General features: G+C 44.4%; 2 protein-coding genes across 2 annotated transcripts; one reads left to right on the forward strand and one right to left on the reverse strand.

Annotated features, from left to right (window-relative positions):
• Positions 1-55: 55 nt before the first annotated feature.
• Positions 56-12,045, reverse strand: HGSNAT (heparan-alpha-glucosaminide N-acetyltransferase). The gene is made up of 17 exons (XM_036381474.2): positions 11,809-12,045; positions 11,397-11,536; positions 10,758-10,879; positions 9,807-9,876; positions 9,129-9,198; positions 8,100-8,206; positions 7,578-7,654; positions 6,936-6,966; positions 5,896-6,056; positions 5,449-5,558; positions 4,621-4,742; positions 4,097-4,223; positions 3,892-3,978; positions 2,689-2,766; positions 2,511-2,581; positions 2,260-2,372; positions 56-1,252 (listed from the first exon to the last, which is right to left on the reverse strand). Exons 1-17 carry the CDS (start codon positions 12,043-12,045, stop codon positions 1,071-1,073), a joined length of 1,905 nt encoding a protein of 634 aa, XP_036237367.2. The 3' UTR covers positions 56-1,070.
• Positions 12,046-12,147: 102 nt separating this feature from the next.
• Positions 12,148-18,724, forward strand: POMK (protein O-mannose kinase). Its single transcript, XM_036381475.1, has 2 exons — positions 12,148-12,694; positions 13,206-18,724. The coding sequence occupies exons 1-2, from the start codon at positions 12,407-12,409 to the stop codon at positions 13,977-13,979; spliced, it is 1,062 nt and encodes a 353-aa protein (XP_036237368.1). The 5' UTR covers positions 12,148-12,406; the 3' UTR covers positions 13,980-18,724.
• The last annotated feature ends 3,297 nt before the right edge of the window (positions 18,725-22,021 follow it).

Here is a 22,021-nt window from a genome sequence, read left to right on the forward strand (position 1 = left end):
AAGGTGTGTGTCATAGTTCTTTGTATCTTTGCACATACACAGAGAACATAGCAAGTTATTTCAGGCTTTTTATTAGCACTAGTTTGGAAATCACAGCATGAGTGAATTTCCTGAATCTCCAAAAACTGTTATCTTACATTGAATTGATCTGTTAGGTCTTCCTTGTCTGCAGAATTCTACCTGTATTGCTGGTTTTCAGATTCAGGGTCCTTAAGTAAATTCATGTAGAAAGAGGATTGTTTTGATTGAAATTTGGTAATACCCAAGTGATTATGCAAAGTCAGTAGGAAATGGCCTTTCTGCACTCCTAGAGTGTAGCACATGAAACTTGGACCTCGGCCATGCAAGAGGTGTGTTACACAAAGGCCCAGAACATGCACAGATGGGCTGCTAAACCTGTAGGAGCAGCCTGCTGATTAATAAGCCAATAGAAGAGATTTTGGGCTTCAGCAGGATCCTAAACCTAAGGGTTTGGTTGAATAAATGGGAAAAATACAATGAAGCATCATCAGCTGAGAGCACCACCAGGCTGTGACACAAAGGTACCCCCAGCTTCCAAGATGGTCACTGGCCAAGTTAAATGTGTGCCAGTAGCCAGAGGGGACAGGCATGCAAGAGGTGCCAAGGATATATACAAACCCCAGACCACCTGAGTCAGAGGGTTCTGTGTCACGTGCAGGGACTGTTACCACAGGCCCTTTCTGACAACTCCTTGCAGTCACCATCCCCCATCTCTTGCAGTTCCTTTCATGAACACCATCAGGGTGTCTTAGGCTGCCCAACTGTTAGGGTATGTTCAGCTTCTCTATATGAAAGAGGGAAATCAGTAAAATATTTACAAAAGTTGGAAAACAGAGAGCAACTGTAATAGACTAGTAAGTTTTTGTTAAATAGGAAAATACTGTCCCTTAAGTCACATAAAAGTCTTGATGATGGCACTGTAAACTTGAACTAGTATCCCTTTTTAGTAATACAGCCTGAGTGGCAATATTTCAGGCTAATCCATCATATTTCAGGCTAATCGACTTGCCTCGTCAGAATCTAGGCCTGCTAGACCTTGACCACCTCTATCAGATTTTCCAGAATATCCTTTTCCTGTAAAGTATGTATGATATTATGACCCAAAGAGTTGTTGCAATGAGGTTTTGAGTCAGATGCTCTGCGTGGGATTGACTGTCTTGCATCTTCCACTTAAAAGGGAAGTAGTTTGCAAACACTTGGTGTCCAATGTATACCAGGATTGAATTCATTCCTGAAAGGAAGCACAGGTTATACCAACTGAAAGAGCAGGTATGGGCTTGCTTCAGAGCAAGCAGGCAGAGGTGTGCCAGGCTTATAAAAGAGAGTGGCACCAAGACAACAACAGCTAATGTCATTTGCCCCAAAGATGCTACACACTGTTTTCAAATACAGTCTGAGGGGTTCTCTCCCCCAAAACATTTATTAAAAGAGATACAAATAATCTCTGTGCTAAATTGAAAATACAACCAAATCAGTATGCTGCAATTATATTAATAAGGAGAATAATAACAGTTACTGTTTTCAGAGTGGATGAGTGCCAACCAATCTGGTCAGATCTGCTGCCTTTACAAACAAATGCTGACTGCCCTTCAAAGCTCTGGGGTTTCTGGTAGGAGGTAAGATACCCTGCTGTCACCCTGCCTATTTTCCTACCCAGACAACAGGGACCAAAGTTGCTGAAAGGTCCCCTCTGCTGTGGCTTTGCATTCTCTACTCATGTTTGCTGTGTGCCCAGTGTGGTTAAAACCACAGTGGCATACTTTGGGAAACATGCTTATCTAAAATTACAGAGACACAACCTACACAGCTGCCCAGGGGATTTAGTCTTCCACATCTTCAGAAGTGGTATTACTCTGTTGACAGGCCTTTGAGTTTCCCATTAGGTTACACAAGTCTCAGCAGTCCCTTCCAAAACCAACTTTGAACAGCTGTGGTATTTTGCTTGGTACTAGGCAGCTGTTCACTGAGACCTTGACTTGATACCAAACTCAGAACAGTCATTAGGCAATAGCAGCTTTTAGCCCTCATTTAAAGAATTTATTGTCCCTCTCTCCTAAATATCTGGTCTCAAGTGTCCCAGTTCTATGTAAAGGTTCCACTCAATCATTCTGGAATCCTTCAGGTTACCTCAGTCTAAATCCCTACTTTCTTACAGACAATGGAAGTGAAGAAAACAAAAGAATAGTATCAGTGCAGAAAGAATCATAAGGAATATGTCTCCTGATGTGTTTTACTGACCTGGGTATAAAAATGGAGCACCTGACCACCATTTCTTGACATCCACAAGGTAATATATCAGCAGTAATAGGATGAAGGCAAAACAGCTCATGGTTGTCACATATGATATTGACCTACAAACATTTTCAGTAGAAAGAGTAATATTTAGAGAACTGTGTGATACAGATCTCAATGTACAAAAGATAAAACATTCTCTGAGCTAAAATAGTACTTTAACAAAATCATATGAAGTGTTCCATCTCTTTGCTTACCATAAGTTCTTGTTTATGGGAATAAACCCTTCTTCTTTAGAACATTTTGTCAAGATAGCAGAAATAACTCCCTGAAATAGAAAGTAAAGTTTACATAACCACTGCAGCATGTTTCAGAAATATTTGCATTGCATTAAAATACATGTCTTTTAAAGAGCTACATAACTATCAGACTTACCATTACTATGCCCCATATGATGAACCGACTCATAATTTGTTTGGGCTGGTCTTTGTAGAACAAAGTAATTTTTCCTGCCTTATAAAAAAATTACAAAAAAATAATTAATGCCCTTTAATGTAACCACATTTCAAGAGCCAGATATATTTTCCACCAGCTACCTGTGCTAAGATAGAGACCACGAATGGGATTTCTATCAGCCAGGTGGTTGAAAGGCTCAAAATGAGGACTCTTTGTAAAGAATGGACACACAAGGGGAAAGTATGCAAATGCAACCCAATCAGCAGTAGAGGTGCATCTTTTCTCCCTTTCTTACTATTAACTGAGGAAGGGGACAAGCATCTTTATTAGGTCAACACAACATAAGTTGAGCTCCCTCTCCCTTTGTAAGGAACAACACCAGAGCGAGCCCCAAGAGCTTCTCCGCAGCATCCCTGACCCGCCCAGAGCACATGCTTCTTTTCATACACCACTAAGCAACGTGTCCTGATAATTCACTCCTCAGTGTCACACTTCTCTTCCAAGCTCTGCCTCACAGATATTCCCAATCAATTTTTACCCAGTGCTACATGTGGTAACATTTCGTTCCCAGCACAAGAGTTCCAGTTTGGTTCACAGCTGCTGTACCATCAGAAAAACCAGCAGTGCGTGAAAACTGCATCAAAAAGTGCAGTACTTATAAGCAGTTGTGAGCTGTGAGCTTTTGGTGTTGTTAACACCAGTATGAAGCCCTGCATCTCTCTTGTCAGGGAAGGTGAGCACACAGCCCCTGTGCAAGATAGTTATCACTGCACGACAAGCAGAAAATCAGCAAGGGGGAGCAAGTACATCTGCAACTTTTGAAACCCTTACAATGAAGCTGTGAAGTTTGTGTGTCTCAGCCTTATTTTCCAACATGCAGAGCCAGCCTACTCCCAGCATAAGCCCAGCCTTGAAACACCAGGTGGCTATTTTGCAAGCTTCTTGTGTCCATCCCTTACAAAAACTGAGAAGTCTCAGTGTATCTAATGCAAGCTGCTGCTATGTTAGCTTCCACTTCTCTGGCACTCACCTCAGGCTAAGCCATTGCGAAAGCATTGTTCTGAAAAAGGTTTTGTTAGAACCAGTCTCAGCCTTAAGTAAAGAAACCCAGCTGCCTCCCCACTTCCAAGTTTCCTTCAAATCTTCCCATTATAGCATGCAGCCAGAAAGAAAATGAGGTACCTGCAGTCCCAAAAATGCCATAACAATGCTATTTATGGTCCCCAGGATCCCTTCAGGATCATACGGCATCGTTGATTGGTAAATCACCTTAGAGAGAACACATCTGTTACAGAGCACCCAAGCAACCAAACTCCTTTCTTTTAAATCCCCTGCTTGTATCATTCCCAAGCCACTCCTGACATACTGCAAACCAAAAACTACTTACACCTGAAGAGGGATGCTGATACATATGCTTTTCTCCTAGAAGCAAACGGTCAATGTAACCAGCTGCTCCTCCAGTGCAGTTGGGATACTTTCCGAAGTCCCCAATGCCCCCAGGACCAAGATAGCCGCTAGGACAGAGGTAGAGAGGTTGTAGCCCAAAATGTTGTTACAGTCCAGCTGCACAGCCACTGGCCCACTGACCCAGCACACTAAGTGCTCTGTTTTCCCAGGCTAGAGGCACACATTGATGGCACTGCAGTGATCATATATTGCTGCACACAGACCTCAGGGAGATTTCAGTCCTCTTAAAATAAATAGAAAGGAAGAGTGACATCATATAACATCTGGTACTTTAGTACCAAAGTAAAGAAAGTTTTTTCACATGATGGATGCTTCTTTTAACCCTGCTGGCCTGAAAGCTCTTCCCTTCATTCTTTCACTATGGCTAATAAAATGTGCCCTCTATTCAGTAGAAGAGAACCAACTTGATACCCCACATTAAGTTGTCTGAGTGCACGGTCTTACCTAGGACAATCTGGCACTGGTAACAAGAAGGTCAGGCAGAGCCAAATTGTTTCTAACACCAGAATAAAAATCCACTGTGGCCAGTAGGGGAGGATATCCTGCAGAGCAGGGAATCGTCCTTCCTGCATGAGATGGAGGGAGGGGGTGTTAGCTGGCAAGTAAAAACCATGCCCTTGGGGACAACCTGCACTTCCTGGCAGGCAGTCTTGTACCCCAGATACAAGAGGGAGATGTCATTACAAAACTGGGTTCCACCAATAGACCTTTCATTTTCACAAGCAATTTCCAGACACTTAGTTACTTGGGGCAGGGGGGAGAAACAAACCAAAACAAAAGCCCTTAATGTTTTTTAACTTGGAAAATGTCAAAAGGAATTTTGATTCATGCATAGAACAAAAGCCTTTTGGGAAAACAGAAAGGCCAAAACCCAGTATTACTTTCCCCTGCTGTGAAAAATCCTTGCCAAAATTAACTGGACGAAACACAGACTACAGGATTCAGCATAGAGATGCCTGTCCCTGGACTTCCTTGGCAATGAAAAAGTCATCAAAAGTGTCTTGGAATGCCTATTTTTAAGCACTATCTGAATGGATTGTTGAAATCCTCAAATATAGTAAAGCTAGATGTGACAAAATGCAGATTGCAACACTGAAGGGTGCACATACCCAACATTGACCCCTGCCAGGCCACACTGCACCACACATCAAACAAGATGTTACATCTTGTTTTCATGTTGTTTCTCATGTGTTCTTTTTGCCCAAACAAGAGCAAAGGCTCCCAAACCCTGCTCCAGCATCAGTTCAGTTGTCATCTCCCCACATAACTCACCCAGGTCCCACTATCAGCTCTTGTAAACAGGAGTTCAAGAGCAGCAACCACCAGGTATGTGAATCCCAGCCTCTGGAGCACGCCTGGAATACGCAGATTATCCCAGGACACTGGAAGACATGCAAGCAATGTGGAAGAGGAGCAGACATAGGCTCTGTCGTAAATACAAAAGTGATCCTTCTTCAGGAAGAGCTGAGATCCACTGCACCTGTGGGTACAAGGGATACCTCCCCTCTGCCATCCCAGTTTTCTGTACATCAAAGTCCTGGGAAAGTCACTAAGACAATCAACAGTGGTTGGCACAAGAGTCTAACAGAGAGAATTGCATCAGTGCAGAACTGAACAGCGCTCCACAAGATACCATCCAACTGTTAAAGTTTTTGCAACAGCCCAGCCAAGGAGGCAGGAACAAGTTACAGAAATGCAAGGAAGACAAGTTCCACTCACAAGGTCCAAGGCAGTAATTGGGATTCACAACTATGATTCCCAGCAGGATTAGCACAAAACTCCTCCAGATGATTTTTCTAAGCATCTTCCACTTGGAACTTCCCCACCTCAGCATGGAGCCCAGTGCCAATGCTATTGATGTCCCCATGATGAACACAAACCTGGAGAACAGAGCAGATGGGAAATGGAGCTGACAGATGTCTCATAATATGTATGAGTAACAGCAAACACTAAAGCTGGCAGAGTGGCCTGCATTGGTCCAACAGAGATGCATGCACTGAGTGAAACTGGGTGATTTTATTTCCTCTGATTGCTAGGACTTTCCAGGCTACTGAGCTTGCACTATGGGACACTTCTACCTTTTTCAGTGGTCAGTTGAGGTAGGGTTGTAATTGCAGTCGGCTCTTTTTCCAGCAATTCACATGATACCAAAAAAATCCATTACCCAAAATTAAATTAGCATCTTCAGAACAGTCAAACACCAGCTTCAAATCTATGATTCAAATTCAGAATTGACCCACTCCTCTCCTCTAGCTTAGGTTCACAGTCCAAGTCCAGCTCCCTACTCCAACAGAAACCACAGCTGGTGTAGAGAAGCATGCTAGGGGCAGATGGGATAATTGCTTCTCCATAAGACCATTCTTTGGTTATAGAAATATCAGCTTAATCCAAAATTTATTTGGCTCCTTTATCTGTGGATACACACCAGTCCAGCTTTGAATCTTGCCAGACTGGCAGCTTTTAACACAGTGGCATGGCATTGAGCTTCTCAGGGATACTGCACTTCCACTGGCAGGGTAACCCTGGGCCCTTGTGTGTGGGAAGAAGGAGGATGTGGGGCACCAAAACCACTTAGCTCTTCTACAGGTTCATAAGGGTTATGTTGTTATTTGTAGGGGCAGAGTCCTATTGACTGTTTAACACAAATTCATCCTTCCAAATACATTTCCACATGGAGGCAAGGTGCACACAAAGTTCCACTTGCAATGTTTAATATAAAGAATCACTTGATACAAAAACTATTCTTCAGGAAAACTTACCATGGAAACACCAGATCTGCCACTGTTAATCCTACAGAGAAATACAAAGGAGCGTGTTATTTACTTTGAACCCTCCTCACATTTAACAACATTACTGCTGATTTTCTAGAGGAATTGCAGGCTGCTAGCAATTATTCATGTCTCAAAACCTAAAACATGTTACAAACAAAACCTACAAAGAGCTAATCATATTGCTTCACTTCATTTACCACTCTTCAAGAATAGGGTCAAAACTGATTGCTGTGCCTTGGGAAAGATTTCAGGGATGAGATCCTTGCTATTCTCCACTAGGGCATTACAATGCTTGACTTCATCCCCATCACCTTACCAATCAAGGCATTATGTTTTTACAGCACTAAGCAACATCAGCTTGACTAGGGTCATTTAGCAACATAGGAAAGTTGACCCTGTATCACAAAAGAAAAGGTTACACACAGACTGTGATGTGAAACCATGCTGTCACAAGGAGGACCATACTCTGCTTTGCCCATTTAAACAACATGCAGATTCCCTGCTGAGGCAAACCAGGACAGCATCCCAGCCTTTGGCTGAGCAACAGCTCGCTGCAGCAGCTGCAACACCAACCATTTCTAGATACTGCTGCAGTTAAAACCCAGAGCAACTGTCTCAACTGTACTTTACCATTCCAGCTCTCGTGTTTGAAGAACCAGTATTTTCCTCCTCCATAGTTAACAAACACCATAATTACAAGAGAGAGCCTAAAAAGACAACAAAACCACAAAGTATCACATGTCAATGAAATGCATATTTATGAACACAAAGTTAATGATTACTACTCCCACTAATGCATTTCTAACTCTGAGATTTGATTTATTTTACTTTTAAAGCAAGATTTCCTTGGTTTCCAGCTTTACCAACCAGTAAGCCATGTTTCAAAAATCATGGCTGGTGGTGAACCAAGGCAAGCTCCTTGCAGCATTTCCACATTGAACATGTTGTTCTTTTGCACCCTCTGCCACAACTTTGACGTCTCCTCAAATTAGATCAATTACAAAGTATTTTGGAATATCTGAGAATTAAAATCTTAACTTCCAAGTAAAACAGACCACCTTGAACTGTCCATCTGCTATATATTGCCATGCACTGTCAAACCACTGGAAAAGTCTCTGGAGGAGCTGCTTTTGAGCAAGCTCTTAGGCTCACCCTCGGAAGGTGTCAAGGGACCGCAGGCGCTGCCGCGAGCCCGAGCTCCACGACTGCGGGGCAGGATCACAGTTAATGGAGTCTGTGGTGTTCGGGGATCCAAGCTCCTTCGGGAACAAACCAGACACATGAAGAGCATGTCAGCAGCTGCACCAGCTGACTAGGGAACAAAGGATAGTAAACTGCAAACTTTCACACACACTGTCTTTATTCTCCCTGTCTTTCTTCTGTCTACTTCTAACCTCTTCCTGGCTTCACCGCATTGCAATAATGCTTGCAGATGCTCCAGACTCTACCTTTGACCAGGCAAAACAAGAATGCAGTGAAATGAGCCTGTGCTTGAGACTCATCAGAGCTGGGTCCCTTCCAAATCAACCAGAGACTTGCCAACACTCTGAGTACTGGTTTACAGCAGAACTGAGCAGATCCAGCTGCTAACTCTCAAACAGGACCCCCCAACCCATCAGCAGTTGTCTGACACCACAGAGAGACTGTTTGGAAATTGCTGTAGAGCTCTGCTTCCAAGTCTTTTGATTCTAGACAGGTTTGGACCTCTTAGATATGAAGCCCAGACTGATGAACTATATACATTCTACTACAAAATGAGGATCACATAGAAATGCCAGTTCTAGGGTGCCAGAGAAATTCTGACTTCATTTTTTTGCTAAATTCCTGCTCTGCTGGAAGCAGCAATGAAGGCTGTGATTTCCCTTACACTGACTATGTTAGAAGGGAACAGTATTTTTACCAACACATTTGTTTCAAAGGAATTAAAGAGGGCACAAAGATGTATGTTCAAAACTTGCAAGAGCTTTACAGGGAATCCACTACACTTGCATGGAAACCCAGTCTAGCACTCTCCATTGACATAAAATTGCCTATCTGACATCAGTACAAGATTTGCTAAGGGGAACACACACAAGGGGAAGATGATTAGTAATAAACAAGTCCCCAGATGTCCAGATAGTGTGTGTTTCTCAGAGATGCAAACACTACAGAATGCAAACTAAAGATACTGTGGTCACTCACGGAGTTAATCATACGATCAGTTGCTCTGGGATTCAGTTTCTTGTAAACCCAGTTTCTGACTGGATCAATTCTGAAAATGAGTAACAGTTTAAAACACAAAACAAAGCCAAAAGTACTTTATAGTTAATTTCACCTTAAAAGAAGCTATTTAGCAGAATAAAACAGAAGTTTTGACAGTTCCTATTTCTGTTTTTACAGCTCACATAGGTAATACTGAGATTCAGCCAGCACCTAGGATCTCAGTTAAGTCCAGCTGTGGAAATACACTGACACAAGCTCATGTTTGGGGGTTTTATTCTCGGGTTGCTTACAGGCAAAGATGATTTACACCTTTCAGTAAAGGGTAGAAGGTTGCATTTGTTACATGCACTTTGGTCCCACTGCCTTGGATTACTGAGCCAGAGCTAGACAAGGAACAAGGGACATCAGGGTGCAGCAGGGCATTTGTGAGGTTACAGTGAACATCAGCTGCTCTGCACACAAACTACCAAGGCTGCAAGATATCCCTCGAGTGAAATCGCATTACTCTGCATTTCTTGCCACATGTGCCACAACGTGCACATGGAACCTGATAACAAGATCTGATCTGCAAGCAGGGCCACAAGTGGGACTCCAAAGTATTGCCACACTGAGATGTGTGGTCTTAAACTGGCACGTGCAAGGAAGAAGTTCACTTACTTCATTAGAAGGCGCCCAGCAATCAGGAGAGCAAGGATCCCCATGTAAACCAGGAAAGCAAAGAGAATAGCTACATGAAAAAGAAGAACACAACTCTATAAATGATCTAACAAAACCATCCAGAAACCTGGGCTTGGCCAAGTGAGACACAAACACGACACAAAGCCCAACTCCTTGATCATTATCCCCCCTTCTCCATGCAATAAATATCCCAGAGGAAAAAAAAACCAACAGCAAAACCCCCAAACTATCCAATGCAAAAGCAGGTTAGTTTCAAAGTGCAGCTCAGTAACTCCACATCTTGGCATAAAAAGAGCAAAATAAAACCACGTTGCATCACAAGACACTAGTGAGAGAAGAGCTGATGTGCTGTGATATGTTCTGAAGAAGGAAGTAGAGATTTAAAAACAGCCTCAATGTGCAGAAGATAGGGGAAAGGGCAATACACCTAGTTAGCAACCATGGAGAATTTTTCTTTACAGTTAGGAAACTGGAAGAACTGAAGAATAATGTAATGGAATAGAACAGACATAGACAAGAGTTTGATACAGTCCTGGATAAGAGATGAACAAAAAAGAAGAGGGTCCGGTTCTAAATTAAAAGTGCAACAACAAAAATCCAAACAAACACTGTGTGAATTGTTTCCCATTTTGTGAGAGAAGATAGAGGGAAGATATATACAAAAACATGCAGGGAAACAGGAAGTAATAGCTCCCTCCAGACACATACCCACTGATTTTTCTGTACTAATGCCTGCTGCAAAAATGTTGTGGGCAGACAGGATATCATGTGAAGAGGCCTGATCCTGGTCAGGGCCTCAAGAGTGATGTATAAAAGGAGGCAAGGATGTCAGGAAAGAAGAGGGGCAAGCTCATGACAACTCTCCAGCACAATATGAGTGGCTGCACATGTGGGTTGTAGAATGAAAGGGAAAAGGAGAGCTCTACATACGGAGGTAGCTGTTGATAGGGCCTTCATTGATGATTAGGTCACAAGAAACAGTTTGGTTGCTTGTACTTAGGGTCTTTACCACAAGGGAATAATTGCCAAACTCTCCAAAATGATACTGAATCCTGCAAATGATAAAGGTAACAAGACTTGTGAGCCAACCCCAGTACATGCAGGTACCACTGCAGCACTCAGGGGGGCTGTCAGCCTGAGGAAAGGCAAGCCAGAAACTTGGACCAACACTGTGATCTAACATGGAACTTGCCTTTTCCAAGCATTACCCTCCCCTAGCCCAGCACCAATTCTTTACCACACATGCACTGCCATCATTTGTTTTCTTGAACTAGAGACTTCCCTGCAAGAGAAACCAGGTGCTTGCACATGCTGCCTCAATGAACACCGTTTTTGCTCCTGCTGGCACCTTTCAGCACAATTCCAAAGTGCACCACACTGTTACAGCAATGGGGTGAAGACTGAGCTCTAGGTCTAAACAGTTGGGAAAAAGGAGGAGATGAGCAGGCAGTGAAGAGGCACATGGTTCCAAGGGGAAAAAACCCAAAAAACCAAAAACCAACAACAAACCAAACCAGCACAAATAGAGGCTAGCACTATCCATGTACTCCCTGGGGCTGGGCCACCTACTTGCAGAGATCTCTGTCACCCACAGAGCTGTTGAGCAGCAGGGTGAGTGGATGCTGCGTATCAACCATTACGGACGCCGTGCCTGGTTTTCTCAGGCTCTCGTTGCTTGGTGGGACAAACGCCAGGAGCTGATACAAGCACTGTAGAAGAAGAGGGTGAAGGGAGCTCATTAATGCCAAAGGAGAGTGAAACGGGGTTCTGCCTTGGATGGTGGCAAAGACAAGGAAAGATGCCACGGGGCTGGAGCATCTCCTGCTGCGGGAATTCCCTGCGTGCTGCTCGAAGGTAAAACCAAAGCGAAGCGACCTGACGAAGCCCCGGGGAGACGCCGGAGAAGCCGAGCAGCCCCGCCGCTGGCCGGGCTGTCAGAAGCGGAGGCCGGGGGGGACCCCCGCCCGGCACAGCCCCTCACCTGGTGGCAGGAGCCGGAGCGGGCGGCGAGGTTCAGGCCCGGGGCGGGCAGCTCGTTGCGGACGAGCAGCAGCGCCTGGTCCATCCGCCCCGACCGCCGCCGCTCCGCCGCCGCCGCCGCCGCCCCGCCGCGGGGCCCGGGCGCGCCCTGCCCGTCGGGCTGCGAGAGGCCGGGCGCCATCAGCAGCGCGCCCAGCGCCGCCGCCACCGCGGCCACCAGCCCCGCCGCCGCCGCCATCGCGCCGCGCTCCGCCCCGGGGCGGGGCCGCCGCCACCACCACCGCCCCGCGGGCCGCGCTTCCCGGTGTTTTCCGGGGTCAGGCGTCCCTACCCGCCCGCCCGCCCGCCCGCAGCTCGGGCCCGCCTGCGCGGAAACGCGGGAGGATGCGCAGCCCGGCGAGCGTCGAGCTTGCGGCCGCCTTTAACACGTCCCGCTGCCACGCGTGGCCTCTCGTCGTAGGCTGCAGGCGCCGGAGCGCGGTGCCTGCGGGACGGCTGGGCAGCCGGCACTGAAAAAGCCGTACAGGCGTTCATCCCCGGGCTGGGAAGAGGGTTCTGCTTAGCCTCCGTCTTTCACGGAGGATGCAGAAGGCACGGCCATGGAAAAGAAACAGCATTTCGTTAGGAGAGAGCTTCTTCCCAGAGAGGTGCCATCCATCTCGCTGGCGTTACTGCTTGCAGCCGTCCTGCTCCTTAATGCCCTTCTCTACCTGTACCTCAACAAGTTTTCCAGCTCTCTGGGACGTGTCGAAACGGACTCTGGCCTCTGCCCTTTTGGGCATTTCAAATTCGGAGCGGTGAAGAATTGTTCCCCGTGGCTTTCCTGCGAGGCCATAAATAGGGAAGTCAGGAAAGTCAAATGTGTTGGTGAAGGTGCTGTGAAAAAGGTGAGTTTGGATTTTCTTTCTTCTCTTCTCTGGATAAAGAGCTTTCACATTTTGCTGGCTAATTAACGCCAGCACTGCTGTTATGATTGTCCTCTCAGCAGCTAATTACTGTAGGCATCCGGGACCATATGGCTACTGATAAGGCGAACACAACAGGTACGAGAGCATAACCTGGGCCACCTCTCTGACACCAAACAAGATCCAGCTACACAAGCAGAATCACAGATTGGTACAATCCTGGCAGAGTGAGACTGGCTACTTGGGTGATATAAAACAACTTAATTCATATGCATTGTCCATGCCAAAGAAAACATAGGAAATCGTGATATAACTGTAGCATCGGAAGGGGCTTGCTGTGATAGGTACACTGCTCTACCTAAAGCTGACTGTGCCTGGTGACTGTAATTTGCAGTTGTGACTAAGCAGTCACAGGAAGAGGTCGGCAGCAGCTGGTAGCTGTTCATCGAAGAAGGCTCTCCACATGTCTTATGTGTTTCTTGTATGTTCTCAGGTCTTCCTTTCTGAGTGGAAGGAAAAGAAAGTGGTCCTTTCACAGCTCACCAACTCAGAGCTGAAGGAGGACTTTCTCCATGGACTGAAGATGCTGAAAGCCCTTCAGAGCAAGCATGTTGTCCGGCTGCTTGGCTACTGTGAGCAGCAGTTCACAATCCTCACCGAGTACCATCCTCTTGGTTCACTGAGAGGCCTGAATGAAACTCTCCACATTCCCAAATACAAGGGCATGAACACCTGGCATCGCAGGCTAATGCTTGCTATAGACTACGTGAGTGTCATTCGGTACCTGCACAACAGCCCCCTGGGCACCTTAGTGATGTGTGACTCAAATGACCTGGACAAGGTTCTCTCCCAGTATCTCCTGACAAGTGACTTCCACGTTCTGGTGAATGATTTGGATGCTCTGCCTCTTGTGAACAGGAGTGCTGGCAGGCTGGTGAAGTGTGGTCACAGGGAGCTCCGGGGTGAGTTTGTAGCTCCTGAGCAGCGTTGGCCCTATGGAGAAGATGTGCCATTCGAAGATGACCTCATGCCTCCCTATGATGAGAAAACAGACATCTGGAAAATCCCAGATGTCTCCAATTTTTTCTTGGGCCATGTTGAAGGAAGTGACATTGTACGACTGCATCTGTTTGACATCCATGCAGCGTGTAAGAAGAAGGACCCGGCAGAACGGCCCTCTGCCCAAGAGGTCTTAGACACCTACAGGAAAGTTTTAACTCTGCTTATTCGGGAGGCAGCCATGCCTGGTACTAGAGAAATGTTATAGTGAATCATGAGGCAAACAACACACTGGTTCCTATTTATGTAGCTTGCCTGATGGGCAAAATCTCTGTCCCCAAAACTGAGAAGAAAAGAACAGCTGAACTTGTACCTCTTGATTAAAAGAAAAAAAATCCCCCCAATCCAAGAGCTGTGCAAGCTTTCCATTGGCAGGTTTAATCTACCATTGGAAGAGGAGGAGGGAGAGAAAGGAAGTTGTGTGGGTGCAGGGAAAATTTGTTCCTTAAGAAATGATAAATTTTCTTTTGCAACATTTACACAAAAAATATCTTAAAAATTAGAGAAAAACACCTAAAAAAATATTGGTCTACCTTAACTTGTTGGTGGAGACTGGAGAGCAGAGACCATGGCATGCCCCCCACAAGCTTTGTGCTGATTACTGTGGCTTTGGCCTATGTTATATCCACAGAGCCCTCATCTTCTTTCCCATGCAGTAAAAGCAGTGGTCACTCAGAAAGGAGTGCTCTGTTTCACTTCAGGTTTTGGTGAGCCCCATTGCCAGAGCTGCAGTGACAGTCTCTCCCTGCTGGCTGGGGCATAGGTTGTTTTTGGAGCCGTATGGCTGTTGCTCCTGTACCCCACAATAGCAAGTGTGTGGCCACTTTTGGAAGCAAGAAGATGATGCAGATTCAGAAGAGCCTGCTTAGAGATACAGGTTCTTGGTTTTCAAGCCTTTGTCCTGTGGTATTCCCAGATGGGCTCTTCCAAGATGAAGCTGTCAAATGCAAGTCTCTCACTCCTCTGTAATCCACAGAAATACTGAACACTTGGAAAAGAGCTGAAGCATGTCTTTTTTTTTTTTTCATTTTTTTTTTTTCATTCACCTATCTATCCTGGCTTAGTGTCATCATGATTTGATGGAGAGGAGAAAAACAAAGAGCTGAAAGAGAATGTGACTTCCACAGCAATGAGCATTAAACACAAGCTTTGGAAAAGAAAATTCCTGTATTCAGAGCATACCACTCTATTCAAAGTCCATTAAGGATAGAGGAAGGCTGCTAAAAAATAACCTTTTTGGTGTGTTAGGAAAAAGCTTGAGGTAAACTACATGGATGTAACAGCCTGGTACCAACAGCTAGAAAGGAAGAGCAATGATGCCTTAATCCAGCAATAGACTGTGTTTGGTGGGACTGGGATCCAGGATGTAGTCCCCTTGGTGAAAAAACAGGAATAATATGAATGAGAAACGTGGACTCCACCATCGTCCACCTGAGGACTTTCTGTGCTGTGGACTAAATCTTTGAAAGGCCTAAGAGACAACTTCCATATTGTGACCTGAGAGGTGATTTGTAAGCAGAGAAGCACACTGTCCTTTTTGCTCCTTTTTGAAGAGTTTGGTTTGTTCTTGTCTATGCTGCTATTCCTCTGCACATAAACCAGCCATGTTCTGACTGCACTGAGATCATGCAGTCATTTCATAATGTATAATGTTCAAATCTTGGTATCAGAATTTTATTATAAATGGGAAAAATTTCCTGCAAATAAGGAAATTAATTCCTGATATCATACAATACAAGCTGCTGATTATGCCTTTCCTTTCCCTCTGGGCAGTGTGTTTTCTTAAATTAGACTTTAGACATTTTTCATTTACTCATTCCTTCCTTGCAGCTTTCCTGCTGAGGTTGTCAGGAGACAAAGCTTAGAAATCAACTTCTCCAAAAGAGAGCAGTGATTGTGGATGCTTTGGGTTTGTTTTGGACTTTGACTCAAAGTGCCTAAAAGAAGCATGGGGAAAAGAAATGCTCTGTTGAAAATGCATCATCCAACCCATGGACTCCTGACTTGTTATTATTAGGGTTAGAGTTCTACAGTTTCAGTATGAATACAGGATGTGCAGCAGTTGAAAAAGTCTCCTGTTACAGCACCTTGAAGCCAGGGATAAGGCTTTAAAGGGTCAAGAGTCACATCTTCTGCATGTTTCCCCCACAATAATTTGTTACCTTTTGTTAGCCATCATGTACACTTGAAAGGGAAATCATCATCTGATGGCTGTAAATAACTATTCCATGAAGAGTTTTTAAGAGTGTAGCAAGGACAGACAAGAACCTGACAAACATCTTGTGCTGGTGTCTCTTGGTTAAGACAAGCTTCTGCTGGGATTCTTGCCTTGTCTGTTGCAACTTGCAAACAGCCACATTAATTTCACCAAGTGAAAAAAAATGTGGAAAAATTCTGGTTCGGAATAATTATCTTGCCATGGAGATGATTCCCTGTTCCTCGATGAAATAGTTACAATTTTTTTAAAAAAGAGGTGTCTCCCTAAACATTCACTTTGAGCAGTGGCTTCTCCATGTCTCTTTCCCATTCCCTCTCCTTCAGCTTGTGTGTTGTCCAGCATTGTATTTCAATATTTATTCCAGCAGGAATAAATCAGATTTGTTCTGAATACAACATTATGGAGCTGCACTTTCTTTTTTGAGATGTTGTTTCTGTCTGTGAGGAAACATTAGATGGCAGCATGAAGGTCAGTTTAGAGTCAGTTATTAGCAGCTACCTCTGAAGCCCAGACATAGGCAGAATCTGGCCTTGCAGCCAGTATTTTCCTAGCAAACTTCCCTTAAAGGTAAACCGCTTAAAGATCTCATTGTGTTTGCTTTAGTGAGTTTGAAGGAACAAGACAGATAGATATAGGGGCTGACCTATTGACCTCACATGCCACACATGCCACTTCCCTTTAACTTGCTCCTGGTCTTTGTGTGCTTTACTGTCCGTTTCTATCTCAACCTGGTGAGACCAAAACCAAGTTTGCATGTCACCTCCTTCCAGTCTTTCTGTAAAATCAGGTGTTTGTACCCTATGCATCTTTCTATTCTTCCCTGCTAGCTCCTTCTGCAATCTCAAGATTGCATGAATCCCTCCAGTGTTTCCCACATTTCCAGCTTCTTTTCCCTTAAAGGGAAAAGGCAAGGCATGACAGGGGGAAAAGAGGCAGGACAGCCCTACATGCAGTAGTCTCCCCTCTTTCCAGTTCTCTTTTCTGGGCATTTCAGTCTTTACCACCAGTCACAGCCTTTGATAAACATTCAGGGACTTTGTTGCCTCAGTACAAGCACCTCTTGTCTGTCCAGTGGAAAGCATCAGAAGATGAAGGGCAGGAAGAGGCCTGTTCACAGCTGGGAGCCTGCAAGTCCCCAACCAGCTCTAGACCAGTGGCCATGACCTCCCCTGCTAAGACCACTGCCGCAGTTCTGCCTAACCTCAACAACAGCTGCTGGTTCTTATCTCAAGCTCTGATCAAGTGTCCCACTTCCCTGTCTTTTCCCACAAAATATGCTTCTCTGGCAATGGTCATTTTCATGTTTCTTATTGTATTACTCTTCTTCCATCCCAAAAAGCCAGTCAAAGAAACTGCACAAAGATGCAGGTCACACAAGAAGGACAGTGATTGATGCTTATCTCCTTCAGAAAACTTCAGAGGAGGTTCCCCAAACCACCCTAGGTAATCAATGCCGAGGCAGATATGATCCCAGTTATTCCAGGCCTTTGTTTGCTGTCATTTTCAAGGCCATGAAGGCCCTGGGTCTGGCCCCTTTCCAAGGGTCAGGGCAACCCTTTTGCTGAGGTTAGTGTAACCACCTTACCCTTCTCTTTTGGGCAATCTCTACCGTCCCTGCAGCAGTTCCACAGCGTATTTCACCCACCCATCTGCTAGACAAAGAATCAGAGCAGAAGCCCTCTCCCAGACTCAAGAAATAGCCCCTGGTTCCCAGACTGAGCTCTGCTGGGACACTGCTGTGCAAGCAGTGGAGGAGAGCAGGACACTGAGGCCATGCTAGCTGAGCCTGCTGACAGTCTGGCTGTGGTGGCAGCTGAGTCAGGGCCCACTACTGCTGTGGTGCACTCTATCCTTGGCCCAATGCTGTTGCCAAAACAAATTCCCAGTGGATTTCCTACTAAAGTTTAGCTTTAACGAGGCAGGTTTGTACTGCAGGTTATAGAATGGAAACCACCTCAGAGGTCTGTCTCAAGAGCAGAGTCCCAGATTCAGTTCAAACCCACTGCTCCTTTCATTTTCTCCTCAGGGCCATCCAAAGAATAGCACTGTGAAGGTTATGCTGACTTACTTTCCACATTGCCTGCTGGCTGCACGCTTCTGGGGGGTCAAGTCTGATGGAGCATTTCCCATTTTGTATATGGATTTCAGAATTCATCCTGAAAGCACTCCTATAACACTAAATCCTCTAGGGGTGAGCAGCCTACATGGCAACTTGTTTGTATGTTTGACACCATCAGACATAAAAAGTAGTGCATGAATATCTGTATCAGCTGTTGTGTAGGTCTGGGTAGCTACGGAGGAGGTAAAATGGACACAATGTATTTAATTGAACATTTGTTTGATTTTTTTTTTTTCTTTTTGAAGGATCTGTTGAAAATCTGTGTTACTCTGTATTTAATAGAGTGGTAACTTTTAAATGCATCACATGTTGAGAATACCACACAAAGTTTTTGAAATTCTGTCACAATCTCTAAAATAATATTTTCCTTTCCACATAAACAAAACATCAGATCATTATCTTTGTGAAACAGAGGCAGTGTTGTTTGCCAAATATAATTTGTGAGCTATTTGGCAGAATATGCAACTGTAAACCGATTCTATCATTATGACTGTAACATCTTACCAACAGTCAAGAGACCCTGGGAACAAGAAAAAAGTGGTTCTCGAGTTCTTCTGGCATGATATAATGTGTATATTTGTAGAGTCCAACCAAATAAATTATATGCTACATGGTACTTTTAGAAAAGGAAAAGGATTTTGTGGTTTTATTTTAATTGAGGCACTGTATACTTGAGATGACCACAAGATTTCCAATAATTGTCAGTCTCTGTTCAGAAGTCTACAATCCAGTATTTATCAGGATTAAATGGTGAATATATTTACATTACAGGGATATTTACATATCAGCAATTTTTGATTCTGTTTATCTCTGGGTAACTCAAAATGCATTAAAAAAGATGTATTTATATATAGACACACACACACACACACACACACACACACACACACATTCTTTGGCTATAATTTTTAAAAGACCAAGCTTACTGTTTCAGCATTCACATTTTGGATATGCAGTAACCAGATTTTCAAAACTGATAATATTCAGTAGCTCTCAGTCAAATTTCTAGTAGTTGCTGGATGCTAATGACTTTTGGAAAGTGAATTCTTTCCGTGTAGAGCTGGAAGACCCTTTTCAGCAATTCTCTTGATAAATCTATGAGACTGAAGTGAGTACTTTTATCAAGTACACTCTGGATTTCTTTGTGGAATGAACAAAGTCTCCATAAAAGTGTTTTTCTCCCTAAGAGCTCATTCCTGGTATGGAGGGAGAGTAGGGTGCTGTGTCTAACTCAAACTGAAACCCTCCAGGCTTATTTGCCTGTAATGTTGGAAATCTAGCCACTAAGCTTGGGTCTCCATTAACTATGTTTAGCTTATGCCAGTGCCATATATTATCATTACATATTATTAGTTTGGTGCCTACAGGCTTTGGTCATGGGCCAGGATCCTGTAGGTCAGATGCTATAAAGGCACAGCACAAACTGACAGTCCTTTTTGGAGTGCAGTTTGTACGAGAAAATATAAAGCAACAACTTGTGCATGCTGTTCATCCTCATGCATGAACAGCATGCACAAGTATTGGTCATCCCATGCTGCCTCATCCAAGCCACAAATAAATGTGCTACCTAACCTACATGGACAGGTAACACAACTTCTCACACAAAATTGCAACTGCAAGGACTGACCGTGCTCTGACTGAATTCAAGAGCAGCTTGCATTCCCACTTCTGAACGTGTTTTAGGAGCACAAGACTGAAACAAAAGCCCAAGATCTAAAAGGAAATAACAGTGTACCAGGCAAGCTAACCTGTAGGTCTGAGAGTCCTTTGCTGTTTGGGGCAGATTCTTCAAGGAAGTCATGCAGAAGGCCTTCACCCCCAGAACTCCTATTTCTACAGTCAAACAGGGGGAAGATCCCCCCTTTTCCTCAGGTTTGCAAGGCTGTCACACTCAGGGCAGCACCAGCTGTTATGCTCCTCAGTCTAACCCTGTCCTATCCACTGATTCACATTTACTAAATTCAGAGGGGTATGTGGAAGCAGAAAATCTGTCTCTGCCTGTCTTTTAGGTTGGGGGCAGGTGGATAATCAAAGTCAGAAATAAGCATTTCATTAAATTAAACGAGCTGGGCAATGCTGAGTGAGGCAGTCTGTTTCTGTGTGCTGGAGGCTGCAGAGGAAATGCCAGGACCTGAGGTCACGCTTTGTGGAGACAATCCTTGGTTCCCTCTGCATGGGAGGCTGTGGACAGAGTCCTGGGGTGTCCCAGTTGCTTCCCAGCTTGTCCAGAGTGAACTGCAGGGTTAATACAAACAGTGCCTTTAGTTACAGCTTAAATGCAGCTTCTCTCCTCCCCATCCAAGGGAGCCTGATCTCAGCTGAGGTCTAGAGACAGTAATGCACTATAAAGAGCACCAAAGTTACTTACATTTGTTCTTTCCACTTTTCTTCAAAGATGTGTGATGCTTTCTTGTCAGGCTTGTTAGCAGAGAAGTTCAACATACTAGAAAAGCAAACAAAAAGCCTCAACTTCACAGGAAACTGCTTAAAATCCCTCTGAAACCATGCTTAATTAAATGTCTTTTGTCGTGTTGCATAAGTGACTTTTTTTTTTAATCTCTCTTAGTGGTTTCCACAGTTCTGTGAATGGGTGCCATCCCAATTTAATGACCTAGAATTATGTCTAATTGCTATTCTATCCTCCTTTCCCACACCATGTGGGGCAAGGAACTTTTCTCATGACACCAGTGCCTTAGGTTGTTTTGGTTTTTTTATATTGTCATTTTCACTCATATTCTTTTATGTCCTGATCTAAGGCCTCTTAAAATGAATCTGTTCCATACCATGGAAAGAGAAAGACTTGGAACATCTCACAGTGAGAACACAGCTCCCCAAAGGATACAGTTTCCTCAGGCTGATTAGACATCTGCAAAGCAAGTGCCATCCAAATGAGGTGTCTAGACTCCTGGCACTCAGTAAGGGATCAGAGCATTTCCCAGGCACAGGAGGCATGATTCTGAATGTTTGACACAGGTTAAATAAATCACACCCTAGAAATACTTGAGTTTTCCCTCTTTATTGTCTTATAAAGGGTGAAGATGAATAACCATAACACAAGCACATACCCCAAACACATGCTGAGCATGGACCATATCACTGATGCCTAAATTGTAACAGTTCTAGTATCTGAAGGAAGCTATGGCAAAATGAAGTATCAGAGGTGGATAGAAAGAAGCAGAAGGCCCTAGTGAAAAGCACACCTAAGCTGTCATGTAGCTCAAACATTCCACATCAGGCATTAGGGAAAAAGTTTGTGTGTGAGTGTTAGAGCAGCCTAGTTTACCTGCATCTCAGTAAGCAGTTCAGAAAACTTTTCCAGGTTCTGAGCTGAAACACTTGCTCTGCCAAAGCAAAATCCTAGAATTATGCTTTTTGGCAACAGCATCATATGGACCATCAATAAAGCTATGTTATTCCAGCATCTGAATATCCAGCAACTCCCATTTTGGTACAAAAAAAAAAAAAAAAAAGAAAAAAAAGGCACAAAGTCTTTCAGAAAGCGCTTTTTCAGAAAGCGCTCTTCTATTTTGACAAATTTAAACTGTTACATTTAGTTCCTATATGAAAAGCGAGAGCTCGTGACAATCTGAACCTCTTCTGAAAGAGACATTGCTTATTCTCTCTACAGCTCCCTGAAAAGGAGCTTGTACCCGGGTGAGGGTCGGCCTTTTCTCCATGGTGACAAGTGACAGGGCGTGGTTTTAAGTTGTGCGAGCAGAGGTTTAGGTTGGACATTAGGAGGAATTTCTTCACAGAAAGGGTGATTTGACACTGGAATGGGCTGCCCAGGGAGGTGGCAGAGTCATCCTCCCCGAGGTGTTTAAGGAGAGGCTGGATGTGGCACTCGGTGCCATGGTCTGGCTGACAAGGTATTCGCTCACGGGTTGGACTCGATGGCTTCAGAGCTCTTTTC

This window comes from Molothrus ater, chromosome 4 (assembly GCF_012460135.2).
Source record: "Molothrus ater isolate BHLD 08-10-18 breed brown headed cowbird chromosome 4, BPBGC_Mater_1.1, whole genome shotgun sequence".
NCBI lineage: Eukaryota > Metazoa > Chordata > Aves > Passeriformes > Icteridae > Molothrus > Molothrus ater.